General features: G+C 37.4%; 1 protein-coding gene across 1 annotated transcript in view; it reads left to right on the plus strand.

Annotated features, from left to right (window-relative positions):
• The window catches only part of thbs3a (thrombospondin 3a), a 91,809-nt gene that overhangs the window by 46,976 nt on the left and 25,597 nt on the right, over positions 1–19,236 (plus strand). Inside the window, 5 exon segments of the mRNA XM_028794075.2 lie at positions 3,622–3,674; positions 9,305–9,498; positions 15,134–15,312; positions 16,865–16,913; positions 18,966–19,162. Of these exon segments, the coding sequence (XP_028649908.1) occupies positions 3,622–3,674; positions 9,305–9,498; positions 15,134–15,312; positions 16,865–16,913; positions 18,966–19,162 (672 nt within the window).

Raw genomic sequence — 19,236 nt, forward strand, 5'->3', positions numbered from 1 at the left:
TTAAATCTAGACTCTGCTTTTTAAAGACACTAGCTAATCCCCACCCCCACCCCCCCTTTACTTATGACCACCATTGTTATTCCATTTCCTTCTGCACACTTTTCAACTGCCCCATGTTGTTCCAAGTGGTTTGCTTCTCATTATTGTTAGGAACTTACTACAAAAACTACTACATTTTCATTTAACCCCTTCACCTTTAACAGCTTCTGCTAGCTACAAGCATACCAACCTAAATGTGTTTTCCTGACCACAATTTCATACTTGTGTACTTTGTACTACCAACACTAAGCATTATCATACTTTTCTCTCCATCAGCATTTATCCTTCTTCTAAACATCTTAAACACAACACATAATTTTGCCACCATACTGCCAATGTCCCAAGTCATACTTGCACAATTTTTATACTTTCTCTTACTCATCATCTCTCCTTTCTCTCTCTTGCCACAAATCATCCTTATCAAAGTGAACTAATTTTACATTCCACCTGACCACCTGGCTTTCCAACTTCTTGCATGTCAATGGATGAAGGGAGTACCTTTGAAGTACTTTTAGGCACACCCATTCATAATATTTTGTATCATTTATTTTGAAAGTCCCCCTTAACCCTAAATTGAATTGAGCAGGTTTGAGAATGTTATGTTATTATAGAGTTGTTGCAAGTGACTGTTTTTAAGGCAGGCACAGAGGAAGGAACCTTATTCTAAATCTGTGCCAAAACAAAAGACACCAGCATGCCCAAGTGGACTGATGTTTAAAATGTTGCAACAGCAAAAGGCCTCTGAGCTGAATAGCTTGATAGACCTTTATAATTGGACACCAAGAAAAGGGAGAACTTACGATAAGAAATTTGCTCAAAAGAAGGAGTAGGTAGGTACAGTGCATCTGGAAAGTATTCACAAAATGGATTAAATTCATTTTTTTCCTCAGAATTCTACACACAACACCCCATAATGACAACATGAAAAAAATTTACTTGAGGTTTTTTCAAATTTATTAAAAATAAAAAAAATGAGAAAGCACATGTACATAAGTATTCACAGCCTTTGCCATTACGCTCAAAATTGAGCTCAGGTGCATCCTGTTTTCTCGGATCATCCTTGAGATGTTTCTGCAGCTTAATTGGAGTCCACCTGTGGTAAATTCAGTTGATTGGACATGATTTGGAAAGGCACACACCTGTCTATATAAGGTCCCACAGTTGACAGTTCATGTCAGAGCACAAACCAAGCATAAAGTCAAAGGAATTGTCTGTAGACCTCCGAGACAGGATTGTCTCGAGGCACAAATCTAGGAAAGGTTACAGAAAAATTTCTGCTGCTTTGAAGGTCCCAATGAGCACAGTGGCCTCCATCATCTGTAAGTGGAAGAAGTTCAAAACCACCAGGACTCTTCCTAGAGCTGGCCAGCCACCTAAACTGAGCGATCGGGGGAGAAGGGCCTTAGTCAGGGAGGTGACCAAGAACCCGATGGTTACTCTGTAAGAGCTCCAGAGGTCCTCTGTGGAGAGAGGAGAACCTTCCAGAAGGACAACCATCTCTGCAGCAATCCACCAATCAGGCCTGTATGGTAGAGTGGCCAGACGGAAGCCACTCCTTAGTAAAAGGCACATGGCAGCCTGCCTGGAGTTTGCCAAAAGGTACCTGAAGGACTCTCAGACCATAAGAAAGAAAATTCTCTGGTCTGATGAGACAAAGATTGAACTCTTTGGTGTGAATGCCAGGCATCACGTTTGGAGGAAACCAGGCACCGCTCATCACCAGGTCAATACCATCCCTACAGTAAAGCATGGTGGTGGCAGAATCATGCTGTGGGGATGTTTTTCAGTGGCAGGGACTGGGAGACTAGTCAGGATAAAGGGAAAGATGACTGCAGCAATGTACAGAGACATCCTGGATGAAAACCTGCTCCAGAGCGCTCTTGACCTCAGACTGGGGCGACGGTTCATCTTTCAGCAGGACAACGACCCTAAGCACACAGCCAAGATATCAAAGGAGTGGCTTCAGGACAACTCTGTGAATGTCCTTGAGTGGCCCAGCCAGAGCCCAGACTTGAATCCAATTGAACATCTCTGGAGAGATCTTAAAATGGCTGTGCACCGACGCTTCCCATCCAATCTGATGGAGCTTGAGAGGTGCTGCAAAGAGGAATGGGCGAAACTGGCCAAGGATAGGTGTGCCAAGCTTGTGGCATCATATTCAAAAAGACTTGAGGCTGTAATTGCTGCCAAAGGTGCATCGACAAAGTATTGAGCAAAGGCTGTGAATACTTATGTACATGTGATTTCTCAGTTTTTTTATTTTTAATAAATTTGCAAAAACCTCAAGTAAACTTTTTTCACGTTGTCATTATGGGGTGTTGTGTGTAGAATTCTGAGGAAAAAAATGAATTTAATCCATTTTGGTATAAGGCTGTAACATAACAAAATGTGGATAAAGTGATACACTGTGAATACTTTCCGGATGCACTGTATATGGATGTTATTGAGAAATCCCTGCCTTTTCTTCATGGCATTTCATGAAAAGAACATTATGTATCTGTAGTTCTGTGAAAGTAATGGAGCACTACAAGAGGTAATGAGATGGGCATCAAGAAAGTCACAAGTAATTGAATGGCTATAGTTTTAAATGAAGTAGAATTACGAGAAAAACATGGACAGGATAGCACAAGCAGGCACATATTGAAAGGTCCGAAAAGAACATCAGGTTTTAGCAACTATCAGATATGAGCCTGACATCTGGGAGTTTTTGTGCAGTTTGGCATCAGACTTATACTAAAGGCATAAACAAATGAGACCTGAAGTAGAAGGTACAGAAATATAAAGCTGGCATGAAACTAAAAGGCCAGAATATTAAAGCTGGAAACATCTTGTTGACAGTTGGAGATGAAGGATGGGTGGTACTGAAGGGCTCAGGGCAGAGACATCTGGTGTAATGGTGTTGGGAGGAACTCTCTTTGCTGCACTAGTTGTGTGGTATGATGGTTGAGAATGAATGTCATTTTAATTATGAGCAAAGAAGTTGCTTAATGTAAACCTGTTTGGAACTATAAGGGCTTTGATTAGATTTATGAGGTTTAGTGTGTACAATTTCTTCTAAATAAATGCACGCTTAATATTACTTGTCTTTGTTGTTCGTCATACATGGTATTTTATAGTATTCTAAACTTTATAATTTAATATTCTAAATTAACATTCTTTGGCATTAAAGAAAAATATTTTTAAGCAGATTGTACACAATTCTTAAAACAGAAAATGTCTCAGTAATTAAGCAGTTTACGTTACAGCCTCATGGTTTCACTGTATTCAATCTGAATCCCACATCCAGTCATTATGTGGAGTCCACATGGATTTTCTTAGGTAATGAAAGTTTTCATTTAGCATCCCTAAAATGTGCAAATTAGTTTAGTTATTAAAAATTGTCCTCATTGTAACCACAGGTTGTGTGCTTGTTCTTGGGCTCTGTAACAGACTAGCTGTCGGGATAGGCTCCACCCCAGCCTCACTACCCACAACCCAAGCCTTGAACTGGATTAAGCAGTTTCAAGATTATTACGCATGTTATGTTACTTTACCTTTAAAATGAATGAGTTGTTCCATAAATTTCCTCTCATTTAATTTCAGACTGACATAGACAATGATCTTGTGGGTGATGTCTGTGATACAAATCAAGACATGTAAGTATTTGCCAACAAGGGAAAAATGCAACTACTATTAAAGCAGTAGAAATGTAATTACTGAAAAGATCAACTCTGTAATCCATATCCAATTAGCATATTATAGTGTAAGAATGCAACAGAAACGTAATGTAAAGATGAAAAGACTACATTCTCCAATAAATGCACAGGCAGCATCAGTGCTAAGTACATAATATGAGGTCTGTCATGAAATTGCTGTTAACATTGTGTGACGAACGGTTGGGTCCCATGCCCGGCTGGGATGCCCCTGCTGCTTATGTTCCGGGGGAGCAACCATGGGCAGCCCAATACCTCCCCCGGGACGCTTGGTGGCAGCCTCCCTGGCCGATGGGGATTCCCCAACCTCCCGCAGTGCTCCATGGGAGATGGAGTCCTCCACAGCCTGGTTGGGGCCCGGGGTGGCCGCCAGGGGGGGCTGTCTGGTTTCAACAGCCCGGCTGGACGAATCTTCAGCCCCACCCAGAAGTGCAATTAGGACCAGGTGGTCAAGCACCTGGAACGCTTCCGGGCCAGCCACCACCACTCAGGGGCCAGAGTCGGGAGGAGGAGGACTAAGCTTGTGGAGGGGTGGTGGTCAAGGAGAAAGGATTGTTGGTGGTGTTGTGATTGTGCTTTTGGGACTGTGTATTATGACATGTCAGTCCTTCCACTCCTGTAAGCATTCTTGAAAACTGTCTTGAGTGACGTCTGTATTGCTTTTTAGGTATTTTCAGTAAGTCTAATATCATGATAGACTTAGTATGACATCACACACAAGTATCTGCATATACACACTTTCATCCAAGTACCGGTATATACAAAATGGAATATGTTTTCCTTTCATTTAAAAAAATTATGTTTCAGAAAATAAACATTTAGAGCTCTTTCAGTTATTTTCATGCTACTCTGTGTTTATAATTATAAACTGTAAATCTGATAGATGTTGAGAACAAAGAAAAATTGAGCACAATTTCATTATCATTATACTACACTATAAATATGAGCACATTACACAATTCCTATTTTTAATGTTAGCATTTTATGAAAGTTTTATTTTTTTATTTGATTTTATTTCAAGAAAATAACATTACATACAATCAAGTCAAACATATCAAACCAGAATTAAAGTTGTATTTAATTCAGTTACAGTTGGCACTTTAGTGTAGTGGTTAGGGCTGAAGCATTTATGGCTCCTGGGACCTTGGATCTGTCCTAGGAACGATTGCTGCCTGTATGTGGTTCACGAATTCTCCTTATGTTCATGTGGGACCCTTCAGCTACTGTGTTTTCCCTCCAATACACCGAAGAAATGCAAATTAGATTGATTTGCAACTTTATATTGCCCCAGTGTAAGTAGGCACAAATGTGTTCATGTGACAAACTAGGTAGATAGCGTTCAGCTCCCTCCAATTCTGTAATAGAAGATCTAAATGTGAGTGATATGGTGGGGTTTTGATTAGCAGTGCTGCTTCTTAGCCCCATGAACCAGGGTTTGGATACCTGGGGCCTCATGTATATAAACAGTGCATACGCATAAAAATGTTGCATACTCCCATTTTCATGCTCAAATCGAGATGTATAAAACCTAAACTTGGCATAAAGCCACGCACATTTTCACGCTAGCTAAATGCTTGGCGTATGCAAGTTCTCAGCTCCGTTTTGCAAACTGGCGACACCCAGCGTCAAAGCAGTGCTTTTGTTCCAGTGTGGTTTCCCTTTCTTTTTTAGATCCACATCCCTGATGCGGCTTTATCATATACACTGAAATTAACCACATATTCTTTATTAGTTTAAGGCATCTGATTGTAATTAACCTGTAACAATATAAATGGTCCACAGAATGGCCAAACTATTCCAAATACCATAGCTGCTTTAGCATTGTTCTTCCTAATGTACCACTCAGACTATTTATCCCACTGTATCTGAGTGTGCAATCTGAAAGAGAATTATCGATGTACAGCATTAAACACATGCTGCCTTAGCCATGGTGTCTATTGAACTGCTCTCAAATGGCAAACGCTTCAGAGCCTTTCCTGTAGGGACATCGCGGTTCAGAAACAGTTTCATCCCAAGAACTATAAACGAACTCAATCAGTCCATGAAGTGCTCCTTGTACAACTGTTTGTACTTATTAGTACAATTACCTCACTGTGAACTTGCGATAGTTATAATATTGCAAAACCTGCGCCACTTTATAAAGCACGTATTTACATATGATGATGATATAATTTTTAAGATGAAATGCAGCAAAATATGTTTATTACATTATATAGATAAAATGTTAACATCATTGGAAGGACAGGGATTGGAGGTTAGTTTGTTTGAAAGAGATAGTACTGCTGCAATAAATTATTTCATCGAAGGTCGCGCACAGCGCAGCAAGCACCTTGCGTGAAGCAGTCTCTGGACAGGGCGCCAGCTCGTGACTATCACTGCGCCACCGTGTTCCCATGTTTAATAACATGCTTTAACTCCTATCATCATGAAAATATCAAGTATACATCTCAGTATTTTAATTATTCAGAGAGCTGTAATATCACGAATGTAATGGATTCTGTGTCCAGTCTGAGGAAGAGAAAGCCCGTTTAAGAAGCACGTAGTGATTCACACACACAGACCACATAGAAGAACACATACAAAACAAAACATTTAACGTGCTACTATAGTTACGATGGTATTTGAGAAACGAGTAAATTAAACAATTTAAAGATGACGTTGATGATGTTCTACTTTAATGACAAAATAAACTATGTGATTTCGAGCTTTTTTCTCACTGTGTCCCTATTTTTTTTTCTTTTCTCTGTACCCTAATAAGCTTTCATATGACACATCAGACGGTGGGCTACGACTCACCTTTTTTATGGGGACTTTGATATCTGGCAACTTTTTTTTTTATTTTGGGCACTGTGCGACTTTGTGAACTTGAGCTTTCTCCGATACTCTATTTTACTCAATCAACTTCCTTTTGTTGTTTATACCAGGGGTAGGCAACGTCGGTCCTGGAGTGCCACAGTATGTGCAGGTTTTTGTTCCAACCCAGTTCCTTAACGAGAACTCAATTATTGCTGATGAAGCACATATTGCTTAAGTGACATTTTAATGCTTCATTTTAGTGGTCTCGCTTGTTAAGGTTCTCCAACCTTAATTGCTTATTTCAATCTTAAATTGCTGCATTCAGTGTTTTAATTGCTCCTTATTAGCAATAAGATGTAAAACAGGGGTAGGCAATGTCGGTCCTGGTGAGCCGCAGTGGCTACAGGTTTTCATTCAACCCAATTGCTTAATTAGAAACCAATCATTGCCAATCTCAGACCTTATTTAATTTTATGGCTTGTTAGTCTGTGCAATGTAAGGCTTTTATATCGTAGATTTTTTTCCTTTCCAAGGATATCATCCAAATGATTTGAAGCCTAAAACAGATCATTTTCAGTCTGTCACATTTTTCTATTAAGTGTTTTATTAAATCAAACCGTGCATGATGAACACACACAGATGTAATTGGAAAAAAGCTAGCTGGAGAACTGCTGGCTGCTTTGTCTTTTACATCTTATTGCTAATAAGGAGCAATTAAAACACTGAATGCAGCAGTTTAAGATTGAAATAAGCAATTAAGGTTGGAGAACCTTAACAAGCGAGACCACTAAAATGAAGCATTAAAATGTCACTTAAGCAATATGTGCTTCATCAGCAATAATTGAGTTCTCGTTAAGGAACTGGGTTGGAACAAAAACCTGCACATACTGTGGCACTCCAGGACCGACGTTGCCTACCCCTGGTTTATACCACTGTTTAAACCAACAAATAGGTATATTTTTCCTTGCCTCCACTTGGTATTCGCTGAAATTCTTCCGTTTTCCCCCGTGTTTTTGCCATTGCCTTTTCACAGAACACTGAGCTTAAGGGCTATTTATATTGATTTGCATATTCAAAGAGGCATAATTCTGGGAGGAGTTTGTGGAGCGGCAGCAGGCGCGTGCATGTGTGTTACTTTCACGCTGACCGGGATTTATGGAGCGTAAGAATGTGGAAGTTGGTGAACGCACAGATTTATGCATCTGGATTTTTTTGTGTGTACACACATTTCCGCTTTTGTCCTTACGCCTTGTTTTAGTGTGAATTCTACGCACGACGTTATGCATGAGGCCCGTGGTCTTGTTACTCTTTGCAAAGTTTTTTGCATTTTCCCTGTGTTTGTGTGGGTTTTCTGGTTACCAACCACATTCTAAAGACATGCGCATTAAGTAGTAAGCCTTTATAAATTGGCCTTCTGGGGTTGGAGTGTACATAAATGAGCCAACTTACACACTGGGGACTTACTTCACATATAACACTAACAGAAAATCATGGTCAGAAAAAGATGGAGCTAATTATTCTACTTTTTTATTTCTCATTATACTGTACAAAATATGTCCTGTTGCAAGGCACCAGCCATAATTTCTTCAGACTGCATTGTAAAAGCATCAGTTTAACTTTATCTGACAGATATTATATACTGTATTATACTGAAGTGCTATGATACCTTTTCTACACTTAATGTAATGAATTATTATTATTATTATTATTATAAACTTACAGTGACTGATGGCTATATTTTCGCATTTGCAAAAACTTCTAAGTTCAGTTCTTCATTCTCATGAGGCCCAGGTTTATCACTTAAAGGGCTAAACACTTAAGTAAAAGTTAGACAGGAATTTAGACACCTCTTTAGTTGTTGTAATGGTGAGTGATAACCAAAAGGATCCAAAACAAGAGAAGCATGTCTTCAGTGATATTTGCCGAGTATATTAAACCACTATGAATTACATTAGTTCAATGTGCTTATCACTGTGTTTGACTCCTAAGTATATGAATCAATCAGCTCCCATATCTAATAACTTAAAAATTACTTGACCAGGACAACTCACACTTAGTTGCCTGATTTGCATAACACCTGACTCTTGCCTGATTTGCATAACACCTGACTCTTGGTCTAATGTCTTATTATGTGTTTAGCTTAGCTGAAAGGCATTACTGGGATGTATGTGGAACATGTGCCTTACAGGCATTTAGAATAACAGGAAAAGTTCTGAAAGAGATGGATACATGCATACATACAGTGTTCAGTACTTCTGTACTGTCTACTTAACATTACATGGTGTAGCCCAGCTAATCCAATTCAGGCTTTTGAAGGCCAGATTTTCTCTGAACAGGTATGGACACATGGCTGGAAGCAACCATGGATAAGATACCAATTCAATTTTGACATATATTTGCAATGCCTGCACTTTGTTTACAGTTGGTTGTCTATTTTTGCTATATACATATCCACCTTAAACATTTAGTTTTATTAACTAAATCTGAGGTTGTAAAATCCTGGACTAGGAAGAACGTAAAGGTCTCTAATCATACACAGTAATTCTCCAGTAGTGTTTTTCAGCTATTAGTCTGTAGGTATTGTAAGGAAGGATAAATGTACACTAGCAACAACAGGCTACACATAGCCTCATGTGTCATAATGAGTTCCTTGGATTTAGAAATGCCAATGTACAGATGAGATTCACAGCTCAGGACGATTGTCAGTGCTGTTCTTCACTCCTTCTTACCTAAGTAACTGAATGCTTACATCCTCTTCTTGGCTGTTCGGTTTTCAGTGATGGAGATGGCCACCAGGACACTAAGGATAACTGTCCCGAAATTCCAAACAGCTCCCAACTTGACTCTGACAATGACGGAATTGGAGATGATTGTGATGATGATGACGACAATGATGGTATTCCAGACTTTGGAGCACCTGGGCCAGACAACTGTCGGCTCATTCCAAATCCAAACCAGAAGGATAGTGATGGTAAGGCCCTAAGAATTCTTGTGAAATAGATTTAATCTTAACTATAACTGGGAGACATTTCTAAGAGATGTCATTATATAGACTGCCAGAAATATAACTGTCTTGGCCCATTTATTTATCTCTATATTAATGTAAAAAACATATAGCTGGAATTTTTCTTACTTTGTCAGCCACAGCTATCTCTGTAAAGAAACTTTAAAGTACTTACTATGATTTATAATATTTGCCTTAAAGGCATCTCCTAAATGTGTAAGTATGTAATGCTGTAATTTTGTGTATTTTCTTTTTTCAATAGATATAGATTATATTGTCAATTATCCTTCCAAAAAATTTGATTACATTAGAGGGACATGCATGCTGCAAATGATCCCTTTTTGGTTTGATTTTTTTCCCTTTTAAATTCAAGACCTGTTTACACTAACCACTTTCAGGTTTGTTGAGGCATATCATTCAAACTCTCCAGTGTGTTAATATAAACAGAATATTGGTTATTAAAACTTTTGCTTGCTATCCGTAACTTAAGTTACCACTGTATGCTTTATGACTACCTGACTATCTAATACAGTGTAAGGTCTGTCCCTATGTCAGTTTTGTAATATGCCAGGGAAGATATTTAAACTTAGCTGAATTCATACTTCCCTAGCATAACAATCTCTGTGGTACTTTGGGAAGATATATCCCTAAAAACTGGTTACAAAGAGATGGTACAAACCAGCAATCTATTAAATGCTTCACACTCATAAAATTTGCAAGATGGGTCCTACTGTTGGAAAATGGGCCACTCAAGTGCCGCTTGCTATGCAAAGTGGAATTTGCTGTATGTGGTCTTATACCTCCGTAATGAATTGATATACAGTTTGGTAAACATCCTGCAATATCAGTAGAAACACATACAACAGTATCTCCAGGTCTAAAACTGTAACTGGGGAAATGTACATTAAATATTCTGTACTTAAAATAAAGATGGATTAATAATGTTAAGAGCAAGATCAACAAATCTAAAAACTGCATTACATTTTTGAGGTTTTGCCATTTTTTTAAACCTGCCTGTTTGTAGTTAGGTACTGTTTTTGCAGGACAGAAGGCATTTTACTATCACCTTTCAGGCTAATTTGGCTGAGTTCTTTAAAACATTCATGGAAAATTACTCACGTGAGTTTTCAACTCTTCTTCCAATTAAAATGGCAATGAAGTAGTCAGCTAGGTAACAGAATTTTTTCTTTCACTCTATCGTTAAATTAATTATTGTACCTACTGTGCTGACTTTTATATTATAGTATATACTTCCTTATATAGCAAACATCATCTTGTAACACTTTACAAATACAATGCAATAGTTCACAAATATTTGTACTGTTTCAGTACAGGCAGGTTAAATGACTTGCTTTGGGTAATACAGTGGTTCAGAGGGAGGAATTGAACCACATCAGTTTTATGGCTGAAGGTCCACATCACACTGACTGTTAAGACATAAAACATGTGACATTAGGGAGAAGCCATCTATAAAGACAAGTTTTAATTTGTCCAAAATAATATTTTAAACACCTACCCACCCCATGCAGTAGGTGTTGATGTTTGTGGCTGACAGTTCATATACAGTATTCAAGCCTACTGAAAAACCTCCCATATGTTAAAATAAAAAGTATTATCAGTGTTGTTTAATCTTTATTTTCTGAATCAATTAAGTTTGATTTTGCATTTGTAACTATCAGACCTATGCTAAAAACATCATTGAAAATATTGAATTAGTTGTCAATATTTTAATTATATCCAGTACCTAACCACAGCTGCTCATCTAGCAGTTTTCCCACTAATAATAAGCATTATCATTGTGCTTTATTTACAAGCACTGTGGATGAAACAGAATATTACACATTTTACTCTGAGTTTAAAATTAATTGCTTTTCCTTTCCTGTATTATACGCTTGTAGTTATCAGTGTTCTAAAGATTCTACTTTATGTTGCCTTTTTCTGTACATACAGTGGCTTTCGAATTTCAGCAATGTTGAATGGAAATTTGTGTATTATGCAGATAAGCAATTCTTGCCATTGATCAATACTAGAACTCTAGAATAACAAAATTGAGCACAGAATTTTATCAATAAAAATGCGTTGACAGACTGAGTTCTTAAGTTTTCAACAACTTTGTTACTAAGCATTTAAATGGACTCTGTTGCAACAATTTTCTTAAGGTCCCACAATTAGTTAAATGTAGTTCACCTACAATTAAAGGGCCCCCCATGAGTTTAGATTAAATATACGTAGTGTTGCATTTAGTGCAGTTCCACATAAAAACTACTTCATGAAGACAAAGGAATCTTGAAAGCAAATCAGGCATAAGATTATTGAAAAGCAATGATGTGTCACTCATGTCACCTCTTCTCTTTATATTCCAAGTACTGCAGAGAATAATTTATTCAAAGTGTTAACACTGGCGAGGGACAGGAGAAATAAAAAAGAATAGAAAATACTGTGCACAATAACACCTGATGACAGTTATTTATGCATTTATTAAAAACATTATGTACAGCTTCACCAGATCTTTTAATAGTCACAGTACATACAGTATATCTCTCTATTATAAAAAAAATCTTGCAACAAGACGTGATCTTCTGAAGACAGACACTTCAGAGAGGCAGAGACACTTTCACTTCGTGCGACATGGTCAACTCGCATCATACTGACATCCATTGGGAGCATGTTCCTGTGAGATGGTGACCTATAGGCAAGGAAAGTAATAATCAGCATGGAACAAGTGGAATTGAAAACCTTGCAGATCCAAACGGGGTCAGAAATGAAAGACAATGAGTAAAAGACACAGTAGAACTTCATAAAGACGTTCAAAAACGTTGGATAAATACACATGAAGAGCAGGTTACAGATTATGAAAGCAGTGGAATTCGAAAGGCTCAAAAAAAAAAACCTTGGCGCGATACACACGCAGACAGAGAGAGAGAGAGGTTAGGAGCACGCAGTGATACAGCAGATTGCCTCACCCATCACATGACAAACCAACTCAGGATCCCTGGTTTGGACCTGAGTGCACACATGCAGAACAAGTTCAAAAATACGACCGTACTAAAATTTGAAAGTGTCAAAAAAAAAAAAAAAACAGATCACATTCACGCAAACAAACAGAAATTATTACTCGTTGAAATAACCAAACAGCAAAAAGAGATTGAATATATGGACATAGGTGATATGTCGGAATTAGGTAGATATTGTAAGGCTTTAAAGTTTAAGTCGGAGACTTGTACATCGTCTCATTCGTGCTGCCATCAGGGAAAAGCACTGCTGTTTCCCAATGAAGAGATGTTTCCGCAAGAATTCAAAAATTTGTTGTTTGTGAAAGTGAAATCCACAAACACTACAGGCAAAATATACAACTACAACAACTTTAATTTCGAGGAAAACACAACATATGTGTATCTTTAGGATCACAGAGAAGCGATGCAACATAGACTCGAAACAGTTAAACAAGCCGACGTAATAGAAATTATACAGCCAATAATGGATACAAATCCATACGTCCAAAAGTATCACACTCTACACAAAATTTATCAGCAAAACACGGACAAAGAAATTTTCTTGGATTTCTATATGAATCTGAAAGATCACAATCGCATTTATAATAAACCCACATGTGACCAATTGTCAGCAATAATTATTTTTCAAAAGACGGAGATATCAAAGACAGAGTAGATATTTGTCTACAGTAATCCCTCCTCCATCGCGGGGGTTGCGTTCCAGAGCCACCCGTGAAATAAGAAAATCCGCGAAGTAGAAACCATATGTTTATATGGTTATTTTTATATTGTCACACTTGGGTCACAGATTTGCGCAGAAACACAGGAGGTTGTAGAGAGACAGGAACGTTATTCAAACACTGCAAACAAACATTTGTCTCTTTTTCAAAAGTTTAAACTGTGCTCCATGACAAGACAGAGATGACAGTTCTGTCTCACAATTAAAAGAATGCAAACATATCTTCCTCTTCAAAGGAAACAGAGAGGAAAGCAAACAAATCAATAGGGCTGTTTGGCTTAAGTATGCGAAGCACCGCCGGTACAAAGCTGTTGAAGGCGGCAGCTCACACCCCCTCCGTCAGGAGCAGAGAGAGAGAGAGAGAGAGAGAGAGAGAGAAAAACAAAGTCAAAAATCAATACGTGCCCTTTGAGCTTTTAAATATGCGAAGCACCTTGCAGCATACTTAAAAGTTGCACACAGAAGGTAGCAACGTGAAGATAATCTTTCAGCATTTTTAGACGTCTAGGTATGCAAACAGCCCCCCTGCTCACACCCCCTACGTCAGGATCACAGATAGTCAGCGCAAGAGAGAGAGAAAGAAAAGTAAGTTGGGTAGCTTCTCAGCCATCTGCCAATAGCGTCCCTTGTATGAAATCAACTGGGCAAACCAACTGAGGAAGCATGTACCAGAAATTAAAAGACCCATTGTCCTCAGAAATCCGCGAACCAGCAAAAAATCCGCGATATATATTTAAATATGCTTACATATAAAATCCGCGATAGAGTGAAGCCGCGAAAGGCGAAGCGCGATATAGCGAGGGATCACTGTATATCCAAAGGCAAAGCATGATTCGTCATTTCTGTCAAATACATCACCACAAGCTGACCCTTTACTATTTCCTTTGCTTTTCCCAGATGGCGAAACAGGATGGTCGTACAATATGAAACAAACATTCAGAAAAACGAATAACACCCACACAATATTTCGGGTCAAAATTTGCGATACGTTCCCATGTATTTAACCCACTTCTATCATCTCAACGTCTATCGCAACATTACATTATTAATACGTATGTAAAGGTCGCAGCTAATCGTCTCTTCTTTATTAAATCCAATCAAGCTAAACTTAGAACAGAACATATGCAAGGGCTCATTGATCACGTTCAAAATCCAAATATCAATAGTTTAGACAAATTCAAAATAGGTAAAGCAGTAATATTACCATCATCATATCAAGGTAGTCCAAGAGCATTGCAACAGTTATATCATTATGCAATGACAATATCCAGAACTATTGGTCAACCATATTTATTTCTTACAATGACGTGCAATCCACAATGGCCAGAAATCCGCAGCTTCTTGAGAACAATGCCACTGGCTACATCGGCTTTGGATATTCCCACTTTTGAAAGTAGATTGTTTTATCAGAAAGTCTTATTTTTATTGAATGATGCCATTCATATTAAAATGTTTACAGTTTCCCGTGAGAATAGATTTTGCAATGACAATTAACAAATCACAAGGACAAACATTTGAAAAAGTCCTTTTATTTATAACAGTTATACGTTGCATTATCACACTGTAAGACCAAACAAGGAATCAAAATTCAATGCGATCTTGAAGAAAAGTTAATTCCAAATATTGTTTTTACTGAAGTTTTAAAGTAAAAAGTGAACATAATGCATATGTAACAATTCCCATGAAAAAAAAAACACTTTAAATTGTATTTCCACAGGACCAACCCGGGGGTTGGCGAGCGAAGCGAGCAGGGGGCAGAGCCCCCTAGTACTAGAAAGAAATGGTCAGGTACTAAACATAGACTGATGAGTAAGACTATACTGGTTAATTCAAATCATTTGTCAAAGCTTAAATGTTCCCCTGTTTTTAGGTAATGGAGTTGGTGATGTCTGTGAAAATGATTTTGACAATGATACAGTAATGGATTTGAATGATGTGTGCCCAGAGAGTGCAGAGGTTACACTGACTGATTTCCGAGCCTATCAAACTGTGGTTCTGGATCCTGAAGGGGATGCACAGATTGATCCTAACTGGGTAGTCCTGAATCAGGTAGGAATGTCCTTGAAACCATACTCTAATATAAGCCATAGTACAGTATTGGGAGATTTTTTTCTCTCTGCTTTCTTTTCCTGTCTTTCTGTGGTAGTGTTTTGCATAAACTCCACCTGATCGTGGCACTGTTAGCCACCTGTAGTGCTTGAAAAAAGGTGGGTATCCCAGCTGTCCACAAAACATACAACATCGAATCCTCTACGACAAAACCTGAAAACAATGAGTGACTTGGCAACATGTATGTTAGGGTGGTGTTTTTTCGACTTGGAACCCCTGAAGATTTTATTTTTTTTTTTTTTCTGTCCTCCCAGCCATCTTACCTTATCATCATAATCACCATTAACGACTTAGAATATTATATTATATATAAGGAGTTTTCTACTAATATATATTTACAGTATATTATGTAAGCTTGTATTGATTTATTTTTTTTTTACTTATTGTTATTCTTGCCTAATTTAGCTTGTTTTTCCTTTCTTGAAAGGAAACTGTGTCTTTGACTTCTTGTAAGTACTTTGAGCTACATTGTGTATGAAAATGTGCTATCGAAATAAATGTTGTTATATTAATATCAGGATATCTGAATATATTAGTCCACACAGGTTTAAAAAAAATCACAGTACAATTTCTTATTACAGTATATCTTATGGGGAATTATTTGGAGAGTAAAGTTAAAATGGATACTTTAATAGTCAGTTCTAACCATTCAGTTTAGTGAAAACTTTATGAAATATTTTGCAATTAACTTAAGAGTAGAATTAAGTATATTTATAATAGCATACATATTGTAGTATAATAAAATAAATTATACGGCTTTTGAGTATTGAATGCAATTCACCATTTCAGTCTATACAGTGTAAAGTTACTTGTACCCATTCATTCATTTTTTTAACCAGTTTTTTCCATTACAAGGTGACAGGGAGTTGCGGCCTATCCTAGCAGTTTCAGGTACAAGGCAGAACCCAACAGCAAAAAAGACACCTGTCCATCAATCACATGCCTACATTTACTTGTACCGACTAAATTTTGAGTCACCAATTACCCTAATGTGTAACACTTTTGGATATGGATAAAATTCAGACACACCAGTAAAAATCCTCACACAGATGCAAGTTCAGTGTTCAAACTCCACACAGACAGTAACCCAAAGTAGAATCAAACCAAGCTTTATAGAACTGTGAGGCAACAGTTCTAATCACTGCAACACACCAAAAATGCTTCAAAGCAATATAAAAGTCAAATAATATTAGCTAGAAAAATACAACTCCCCCTAGTGTATATTTTTCAAGCCAGAAATTTGTAAACAGGGAATTTGTTTAAATTAGACCTTGCACAAATAAACCATTGATTAAAATACTGGGGGTACTGAAAATGCACATCTGTTGTTTCACTAGGGACTAAGTGTGTCAGATCATTTCATTTTATCTCCTTCAGTTAGTTGCTGTTTTGCATCCTAAGTTTAATCCTCTGTCTAGTGATTCAAATAATTATGTTTCTTAAATTCATTAGTACTAGTTAAAGCATTATGTTGTCCAATATCTGTTTGCAGGGTATGGAAATTGTGCAGACCATGAATAGTGACCCAGGATTGGCAGTTGGTATGTGTTTTATCTCTCTAAATTAATTAAGAGTCTTGACTACAGTTATGGAAAAAAACACTGACATTTTATGGAATCCTGCATGAATATCTCCTAAAATGTGATTTGAAATTTAGAATCATAATAAATTAATGTAGTCTAATTAAACAAATTGCACACACAAAAATGTACACTGTCATAGGTTTATTGAAAATACTGTTTCAATCTTCAAGGTCAAGAGTGGAGAAATTATGTGGAACCTTAGATTTAGTAACTGGTAAAACTTCCTTCGGGAGGAATAACCCTATACTATACCTGCTGATCAGACCAGAACAAAATTTCAGCCTATTCCTTTTTAGCAAATTGCTTTAGTTTACTTTGTCTTATGGGTATCTTAAATGAAAAGCTTGGTTCGGACCAATAGGACTGTGGCTAGGACTCCGACTTGGTTATTCTGAAAAGCAGAATTTCTTTAAAGCCACTTTGCCATTGTTGTAAGGTCAGATTTGGGTTTTATTTTTTGTGCATTTTTAATATTTTCAATTTTCATTATCATATATATTTTTAATATTTAATGTTATTTCCTCTCCTGTTTTTACTGTGCTATTTTGTTTTCATTTTCTCTTAACATTGCTGCCATCTTGGGTTCCTGTTTCATGGCAAGTGGTCATGGTTGCAGTTGCTACAGTCATTGCCAGTAACATGACAAAATCATGTGATGTGTTACCTCATTACATCTCTCCTGTTTAAGATGGCAGCGGGCATCTAAGTTTTTTGATAAAATGGAAACCTTTGTGAGATCTTCGTATAAATTAGGGAAAATAATATTAGTCATAGTTAGAATCATTTTCCTTCTGCATTTTGACTCCTGAGTTTTGATCAGCATTTTGCTTTTGTTTGCAAGATTACATCAACTTATTTATCTTTGACCCACAATATTTTTTGACCATTTTTGGATTTTCCATTTGGCTCTAATTTCCTAACATAAGCAAGTGTCCTGATATTCCCCTGAAGAATTACCAGATGCTGCTTGAAATTAATTGTTTCCATAATGTTTTCAAGACATTCAACCATTGAGGCAAAAATGAAGTCCCACCCCATGATGCTTCACCCACCATGCTTCAGAGTGTAGTCATTACACTATCTACTTTCATTAAAAGCCTTTGTTTCATTTTTCCACATCACAGCTGAGCTGTTTTGCATTTTTTTAGAAAAGCAGTAATTTACCATATGCAAATATACATAAGAGTTACATGCAGAGAGCTGTCACCCAAGCATTCACTATCAACTTTGCTCTGGCAGTGTTCTTTGTAGAGCATCCACGTCTAGGAAGAGAGAATCAATGCTAAAGGAATTCCTCCTTTTGTACTCTATTTACCTGACTGGACTAATTGAGGTCCAACCTTTAGAAATGCTTTTGGAAGCCCTATCCGACACTATGAGCTTAAACAACCAATGACTTCTGAAATCATTTTTGTATTGGCTATGTTGTGCTTGAACAGATCTCTGTTGTAAAGAGAGAACAAAAAGTTTGTCATTTTTTAATAAGGTAAGGCATCTCAGATTTACACTTGAATGTTAGTTCATTAATTTTCAAATACTTACCTCCAATTACTTACATTCTCAAGTGGTCTACCCTGACACTGAACAATTAAACAACATATTCTATAAAATATGACAATGTACACTTTAGTTTGTATCATTTGTTTAACTACATTACCTTTATTTTTTAAAATAACTAAGACAGCATACTGTAATGTGATATTATCAGAAGTCTGTCTTGAAAGCATTGGATAGAAGACACCAGCCCCGGAAAGGTGTCCCATTTATGCACTCAGCCATTCTTGCACCCAGATAAATAGAATGTGGGAAGAACATTCCAAAAACTTTAGAAACCACCCTTCGCTACTATCTCCTTCTTTGTTCAAAAGAGACATTTTGTTTGTTATGTTTTGATTGGACAGTGAAAAATGGCAACAGTAACAGAGAGTGTATTAAACAAAAATCCAAGCACGGTGAAATTCCTAAAAACTAATTGTAATGACAAATTCTGACTGTGTCCCCCTTTCCTAGGCTACACAGCATTCAATGGTGTAGATTTTGAAGGCACATTTCATGTAAACACCATGACCGATGATGACTATGCTGGGTTCATCTTCGGCTACCAGGACAGTTCCAGTTTCTATGTGGTCATGTGGAAGCAAACAGAACAGGCATACTGGCAGTCAGTTCCATTCAGAGCTGTGGCAGAACCTGGCTTACAACTCAAGGTGAGATATCAGTTTTCTCTCTTTTAAACCTTGGTAGAAAATAGGTCATAGCCTGTGAGTAAACAGACAGTGAA

The sequence above is a fragment of the Erpetoichthys calabaricus genome, chromosome 2, assembly GCF_900747795.2.
Source record: "Erpetoichthys calabaricus chromosome 2, fErpCal1.3, whole genome shotgun sequence".
NCBI classification, from domain to species: Eukaryota; Metazoa; Chordata; class Cladistia; order Polypteriformes; family Polypteridae; genus Erpetoichthys; species Erpetoichthys calabaricus.